Genomic DNA, 8,463 nt, shown 5'->3' on the forward strand with positions numbered 1-8,463 from the left:
TATATATATATATATATATTATTTATTTCAATAATTACATGCAAATAATTCTTATATAAATTAAGCAAACCTGTGACGATTGCGGCAAGACCTGACAACGCAGCGGTCTTGTGAAGACAATTTCCCACTGCTATCCATCTAGAGGTTTCATCACCTAATTTCGATGGTTCGATAACAATTAAACTGCATTCTGATTCTAATGCCCTCTCTAACTCATATTCAAATGTCTCATGAGCATTCTCACTGTCATATACCTCTCTGATAATGGCAACATTAGAGGACTCATCTCTATAAAAAGAGGAAATATGCAAATTATTATTTTTATGACTTAATATTGCACTTTTTCGAACAATTTTATATTACTCTTCGCAATGTAGTTATATACGCAAAATTTATGTAATTCTCATCTCAGCGTGCCAAAATTATGCATATCTCTATAGCTATAAAATTTCTTTATAACAAAGTCGAAAATTCTTCTTGTGTAATAATAAAGTCAGTTTTGTTTTTAGATTATCATCCCTGCGGATGTATACTTAATAGATGCAATGCATGCATTATCGAGTTTTGCATAATAAACAATATTAGAAATCGCAATGCTTTCCGGGATTTCATTCTTTTGTATGTTATATAAGACATCGATTAAGTTAATCAATGTTACATTTGTTTTGATCGCGTAATATGTTTTACAAGACCGGCGAGATTAGAACCAGCATACCGTATTTCCGTCTCGGCATCGTGAATCGATAGCGATTAAATATCATAATAATAAAAAGAGGCATATATATATGTGTGTATATATATATATATTGTATATATATATATATATATACATACAAATTAAGATTGAGCAAGAACGACGGCGAGTGACAGCAGTTTATAGGTTTATAGGTTTATACGGGCCGCTCTAACAAAGCGTGGATCCAAGTCGCGATTAAAAATATTATTTTCTTTATTTCGCGAGATCGCCCCAGACGTAAACTCGCGGATTTAATGCTCGTTGATGTTTTCAGGATCGGATACACACGGTGGCAAGAGATTTATTGTCATAAAAGATAAATCCGTTGTACGCCACACCGTACTGACTTTGAGGTTAATTTTGTGTCGATGGCGATGGAGATCGCGTCGCGGCGACGCGTCCCGACGATATTCTCTTCGCCGAGAAGATGTCGGATTTCGCGGACAATGCGGAGAATAATTCGACCTACGAACCTGTCACCAGCTTCATCTACCATCTTCGCCGTCGATCCCGCAGATACTGAAACGGCGGTCTACACGGACCGGAAGAAAAAGCATGACTCGTCGAACCGGACGCAAAAATCAGCTGATAGAGCGAAGAGCGCCCGCGCGCGCGTTACTCGCGTGACTCGAGTAGTTGTCGCCGTTTTGAACTTTCTCTTGGATACTGCGGTACTTGAAGGCCGAATGGCGGTTAGAGCCGCGTTCCAAATTTTGATGCAAATCCGCATCAAATAACATTCGAGAGGTAAAAGTGAATCGTTTTTCCAGCATGTCTGTATTCAAATTGTATCGGAAAGCGTGGAGGTACAAAATCTTATTAATTGGATAATGAAATATGTATAGATGATAATAATATATATATAAAATCTACGAAATAAACATGCAAAATATATTTGGTAGCTCTCTCTTTCTCTCTCTCTCTCTGGCTTTACGAGTAATATTAAACGACAAGAAATATGTCGGGCAACATATTCGAAGTATATATATAATTTTTAATCTTTACTATTTTTTATAAACACATATGTATTTCTAACTTAGGCTAATTTGATTCATTTTCATATTAAATTGTCGTTAATCAAAGTACAATTATCGTATTATATATAGAGAGATAAACTATACTATACTCTAAATTTTTACTAAAGATTAATATATAATTTTAAAGAATATGACTGATATCTCAACTCAATATATGGTTGAATTTTATTCTCCTCGATAGTTTAAATTATAACGTAAAAAGTGATCGTGCCGCCATTATACGCGAATATAATACATTTTATCTCATCTGTATGCCATATTTGAATATTCCCGTTTTAATTTAAACATCGAATTTGGAAGGTTTATTTTGCAGTTTGTTTTGCGAGTTACATCAGCAAAGAAACATGTAAATCGATATATTTCCCTACGTTTTTTGGATTTAAAATTCAATAAATATTTGCGTTGGAAAGAAAGAAAGAGACGAAGCGTATAAAAAGTGCGAGTAAAATAAGTAAACAACACAATCGATCTATCTGCTTTAATTGCATCTTCTACGCTTTCTACATCTCGCAAGATCAAAAATAGAACGCGTTTATCGTCGAGGGTGTACAAAGGGAAAGAAACGAAATGTGGGAGATATGTGATTAAAGTCCGTATCAGATTACAAATTAAAGATTGAATAAACTTTAGCTCTCCCTTTTATTCTAATTAGTCAAATTCTTTTCTTTATTCTTTAATTTTCAATATATTAGTCTCTGATACGGGGTTAAAACAAGCATCGACAAGTAATATAATTAGTAAAAAATATCACTATTAATAATATATATTATAAAATTTCAGGAATGTCGGCGGCAAAGAGTGAATGGGCGCGCGAAACATCCAAGTTCGGGCGAGTGCATTACGATGGCGCGGGCGTAGGCGAGGGACTACATTCGCGATCGCGCGTAGTGACGTGAAGTATAGTGCGTTGCGCGGTCGGCCGGGTGAGAGTCGTGGCGGTGGCGGAGCGCGCAGATAGAGTCAAACGGGGCCAGATCGCAGATGGACGTCCGCGCGAGCGTACTGTCACGGGCAGCGCGACGCGCCGTGCCGTCGTCGTAAATAAGTGCGCGTGTTGTGTCGCGTCGTATCGTGTGTCATCGCGTCATTATCATCGTAGGCGCGCGCGCGCCCGCGCCTTCCTATTCCGAGATTAGGATTACGCGTCCGGGGATTCTCTTCTCGCGGTGACATTCGGCCGGGAGTGAATACGAGGGCGAAGCCGAGTTCTATTCCCTCGTATCGATATACGTGCTACATTCAAGCGGATTGATATACGTGTTCGCGCGAGCATTCGCGACGAATCGCGGATATCGGTATTTTCGCTAACGTCCTGAAGTGGCGCTAGGAGATTGCGAGATCACGGTTGTCAATGACGTGAACATCGCGCATTGCGTCGAGGCGATACGTTCACGTATCTTCGAGTGCTAGCGGTAGCTGTTCGGCCTGTCGTGACATTCGACAACGTGAGAGCGGGATTCTCGTAAATCCACGTGCTTCCATAGGAGTGTCGGAGGAGTGAGGCGAGGTCGTGGCTGTCGCGCCGCGTCGATCGAAGGGGGATTCATACATATGTATGTATGTATGAAGGAAACGCGCGAGTGTGTTTACGCGCCGAGTGAGACGAAGCGAGTGTTCAGATCGTATTGACAGTCGATGAGGAGTGTGTTGTATGAACGATCGTGCGTACGCGGCTGTGTTTTTTATGTTCGTTTGGCGGTGCCGATTGTAAACACGTGACGCGATCTCGTCGTACTCTACGAGAATCAGCGGGATTCCGCGTCAATTCAGATCAATGAACTGGAACATTGTTTGCAGAGTCGCTTCCGCGAGTGAAACGTTTCTTTCGTACGAAGGAAGATTCGAACAAGTATCGCGATTGTCAAAATAGTGATTTTTTCTTCTGACGTATTTTCGAACGAGTGTTTCGAGAGAATCGGCGGATCTCTCTCTCTCTCTCTCTCTCTCTCTTTCTCGTCGAGCAATTTCGACGAAAAACGTATCGAGAGTTGACATTACTGCGTCGTCGAACAGCTGGCGGTGAATCTCGCGGAAGATTACCGTCGCGCGATCGACGTCAACGACCTCGGCGTTCGCGATCCCGTAAGGGGGCTTCCGTCAAGAGCAGTGCGTGCGTTATCGCTAAACGAGATCTCTGCATCGACGAAAGAGAGCTCGCGTCCGAAGGACCGCGCGACGTGAAAGTGACATTTCGCGTGAGTGCTAACACTTTGTGGGAGAGGAAACCGGAGTGGCGCTCCGGAACGGAAGCCGGAAGGACAGATCCGGTGGTAGACGGTGGAAGACGAAAGAAGGCGATGCTGTGTCTCGGCAACGATCGCGGCTAATTCGCACGTGTCGCGATGTCGGGTGGCACGGCGAGCGGCGTCCGCGGCACCGGCGCCGAGTGCAGGAAGTTCGCGCCGAACATATTCAACAAGAGCAAGTGCAGCAGCTGCTTCAAGCAGAAGGAGGAGCACAGCGCGGAGGCTCTGGAATGCAACAGGGTGAGTTTTGCTTGATGGACTCGTACCACCTCCGTCTTCTCTGTAACCCTCTTCCTCGTCCTCTTTTCGGCTCCTCCTCTTTCGCTACCGCGCGCCTTCTGCTTTTTCTCCTCTCCTTCTTTCTTCCTCTTCTCTATCTTTCCAACTCGCATAAATATATGAATATTTATGTAGTTGTAGTTATCGAGCGTTTAGATTGATACGAAAGATTTCCGTTGTATTTGAAAGATAGAAAAAGACGAATTTAATAGCGAGTTATTATAAATTCGTTTATTTTATTATACGACAATCATAAAGCGTAGATTTCGACCTTTTTCCCTTGTATCTTTTTGCTCGATTTATCTTGTGATGTTATAGTGTTCCAAAATTATTGGATGTTTTTGTGTGCAATGACAAATTTTAAAACGGAATTCTTTTTAACGAAAGAAATAAGGCATTAGTAATTTTTTATAAATTAAAATATTGATTGAAAAAATAAAATTACATTTTTCAGCTAATTTTAAGTGGAGTTTACTTTAACAGAAATTGAATTTGAAATTTAATTAACAAGACACGTGACGCGAAAAATTGGAAAATTGCAATAAAGAATAATCTGTCTCGACATTTTCCCTAGAAAAGAATTGACTCGATATTAATCAAAAAATCTTATTAGAAATATATCCGAACGTTTTGGTATTCTATATATTTCGTATTTTATTCATGTATATTGCTTTATTTTACATGTATATTCTTTTCGGTTTTTTAATAGAGAGAAAGAAAGAAAGAGAAAGAACTTTTTCTTATTCTAGGATAATAATAAATGGTTAATTTTTTTTCCTCTCTCTCTCTCTCTCTCTCTCTTATCTCTCTTCTAATGCGATCTCTTTCTATCTTCTTTCTTTCTCTCTCTTATACTTATGCATCTGACTCAACTCTGTTCCTTCTCGTTCATACTCGAATTCCTTCCTGAGTTCGAGAACGAGCGAAGAGAAGGAACGGAGGACCTGTTACTCAGAACATTGATGTTATGTAAGTTCCGCTGCAGCCGTCGTTCGCAAACCCAACGCGGCGACCTACGTACAACGTTTCGTTTATCCCTCGGCATTTGTCCCTCAAGGTGATATCCGATCTTCCGGCTTGGTCGCACCTCGATAGTCGCGGTTCATTAACTTTACCTAGCTATCGCTACGTAACATTCTAGATCGATGTAAGAATGAGAGTTTATTCGACGTTAGTGCTTCGACCACTATCGCGCGAGTCACATTTAAATTATTACGTAATTCACGCGAGTGTCGCGTATATGTATAAAGTGTGAAACAGGCAAAAACAGTTCCGGCACATAGAAAATAGGTAGAATATGGTAGAATAGCGTGATTTTTTTTCCAGACAAATAATATAACGATTGCGAGGCGTTCGCGAGATCCCGCATAAGTTTGCATACAGGATGGATATTACCGCTTGACGCGATTATGTTGAGAGTCACGTTGTTGCGCAGTCGCTTGCCACATGGTATACGGTTCTTTTTTTTTTCGCAGCGATTTGATCTTTAGGCTGCTTTCGATCTCGCGCTGCTTTGTAAGCGCGCATTTTATTGGGGGATAATCACACGCACATAACGAGCAACAATTACGCGGCAATTTAAGGGCACGTTTCAAACGAGCGTATTATAAAATCTGGTGCGTTAAAAGAAATTGCTCGGTAGTAAAAGAATATTTTGGAACCGGCTTGCATATCTTCACATTATATATTGCATACGCGATTTTAGTGTGCGCATATATATATGAAAAATAAGAGATTTTCCTTTTTAATCGTGTTGTATAAACATAAGCTAATGTTGAATCAATACAATACAAATTTGGAAGCGATAATCCTTGAAATTTAGAAGAGAGGAGGAGCCTTTGTCGCGTATTATTATATTAATTAAACGTAAAATTGTGCTTTCTACCGATAAGAATAGAATAACGATGCTTAATAAGTTCTTGTTTCTTTAACTTGAAAGTGCGTGCGAGATATCGCTGCGTCACGATCGGGGATATAAATACAGCTTCTGGTGCGCGTATACATCAGAACGAGAAAGGAATCTTTATAGTTCTACTTTTTTCGTCTCGTATGATTTTTATTTACGGCGAAGTCTTTTCGTTGATGAGTGAATGGCCTCGTAAAAATCAAGGAGAGAGGAAAGAGAGGGACAGAAACGTAATAAAAACGTTAAAAATTAATTCACGCTATACGGTATCGAGGACAGAAAGAAGAAAACGTATAATAGCGGAATCGTTGTCACTTTGTAAATGCGTATTTTTTCTGCACGCGAAACCCGTCTCTTTATATTCAGTCGCCATTTTACCGTTTGTTTGAATACTTCATTAATTGCCGAAATTGATTATGCTATCTTTTACCTTCACCTCCACCTTCACTTTACAATGATACAATGGATTGGCTTTTATACGAATTTCTTCGGTGTGCAGTATACGTGAATAAAAGCTTAGATACATCACATTTATCTTTCTTTGTAAGAATTAATTCTGCGTTCATGTCTCAAAGATGCATAAATTAAAAATTTAATATAAATATTAGAATAACAAAAGCAGCTTTTTTCAATTTTCATTATTCAAATCTTTTTCCAGTTTTGCACAAATTTTGTATTATTGATTTTACGATACATCTAAATTGAAAATTGAATAAATATTATTTGCATCTATATTATTTTTATTTTGACCGATCAATGTATGATATATTTCGATATAAAATTGAAAGATGAAATATCAAAGTGTTATTTTTCTGTTCGTATTCATACATCATGTAATATTCTTGAATTTTTTAATTTTATTTCTATACTTGCAAATTTTATTAATTTTTTATATATAGTTTCAATTTCATATAAATCGAAATTTAATATAAATTATTATTATATTAATTCTAGTTTTAGATCCCAATAGATTATTATTTCGCGTATTTCGAAGTAGGATTGACGGATTAAAACGAGATGATTACGAAAGTTGGCTCGCGCGCGTTCAATGTTCGCCAATATGCAGCTGTTTTTTTCCCGGTCCTCGCGCCGTTGCAAATTTCGGAATGTCGGCAGCCTTGCGACCTGTTCTCGGTGCATTCCAGCCATCTCTTCCTCCAGCATCCCTACGAGAGAAGGCCCCCTCCGAGAGTTGTTGGCCTGTCGGCTTTCGCATGGATGCGGTATCTCTGCATCGGTTTATTCGCCCCGTCTCGCTTCTCCGCGCGGGATGTTCTTCTCCGTCTCTCCCATATGACCGCAAATAACGTATGCATATGCGCGACGCAATGTTTCTTCACTCGTTGGCCGTTGTATTGATTTTTTCGTAATTTCAAATCGCGCGATAAGATAGCAAAAAAAAACTGATGTTAATTCGTCAATCGATATTATTGCCTTTTGTGTAACGGTGCACGGTGTATTGCGCGTAATTTTCCAAGTAAAAGAGTATAGTATTATGTTATTTATTCTCTAGAAACCTGTAAATTACGTCCGTAAATCGGCCCGTGAGATTTTGTATTTTATTGTTAGCAGAGGAAAACAAATGGAAAAAGAATTGATTTTCATTAATCTCCCAAGGAGATATTTCCAGACTTACATATCTCATTCGTATATCACAAGATCTAATTTCAGCAGGCACACCGCGAGAATATACAATCGTACTTCGTACGATATAGAAAATACGATTAACAAAAGAAATCGGTCTTATTACGCGCATATGTACGTTCTTGTTCTTGACTAAAGAGACCCTTGGGCCATACTCGCTCGTGACCGGCCATTATCGGCGTGCAGCTTGGTATTTTCAGAGTCCGATTACTTCTTCGTGAGCGCCTTCGTAAGTGCCTTCGAGAAATAATTTCCTGGGGTGAGAGGGCTCAAGACGCGGTCAGGACGTACCTTAAATTTTGATCCGGTGAAATGATTCCGAGATGTCTTACGGTACCTCGGGCTTCCTCCCGGCTTTGGCCAATATATATCTTCTTTTTCTATCAATTTCCTGTTTTTTCAACGAGATTGTTTTTTTTTTTTTATATATATCTACTGCAATCTTTAATGAAACTGTATATTAATTATAGTAAGAAAATTATTATCTATTCAAAAGACTGATGAATCTTTAATGACTAATGATTATTGATTTCAAAAGTCTGATGAATTTTTATAAATTTTTATAATATATATATATTTATATATATCGCAAAATATGAGCATTTAGAATGACTT

At 39.0% G+C, this 8,463-nt stretch overlaps 2 protein-coding genes across 2 annotated transcripts in view; one reads left to right on the forward strand and one right to left on the reverse strand.

The window, feature by feature from the left end:
- LOC115234430 (transmembrane protein 11 homolog, mitochondrial) overlaps positions 1-1,352 on the reverse strand; it is a 2,573-nt gene extending 1,221 nt beyond the window's left edge. The window contains exons 1-2 of the mRNA XM_029805497.1: positions 1,210-1,352; positions 71-288 (exon numbers count right to left, since the gene is read on the reverse strand). Coding sequence (XP_029661357.1) covers positions 71-288; positions 1,210-1,232 — 241 coding nt within the window. The 5' untranslated portion in view covers positions 1,233-1,352. The remainder of the gene's footprint in view (positions 1-70; positions 289-1,209) is intronic.
- A 1,370-nt stretch (positions 1,353-2,722) lies between these two features.
- Positions 2,723-8,463, forward strand: part of LOC115234526 (protein outspread) — a 223,743-nt gene continuing 218,002 nt past the window's right edge. Inside the window, exon 1 of the mRNA XM_029805684.1 lies at positions 2,723-4,259. Within this exon, the coding sequence (XP_029661544.1) occupies positions 4,116-4,259 (144 nt within the window). The 5' untranslated portion in view covers positions 2,723-4,115. The remainder of the gene's footprint in view (positions 4,260-8,463) is intronic.

This window comes from Formica exsecta, unplaced genomic scaffold (genome assembly GCF_003651465.1).
Source record: "Formica exsecta isolate Colony F162 unplaced genomic scaffold, ASM365146v1 scaffold2, whole genome shotgun sequence".
Lineage (NCBI taxonomy): Eukaryota > Metazoa > Arthropoda > Insecta > Hymenoptera > Formicidae > Formica > Formica exsecta.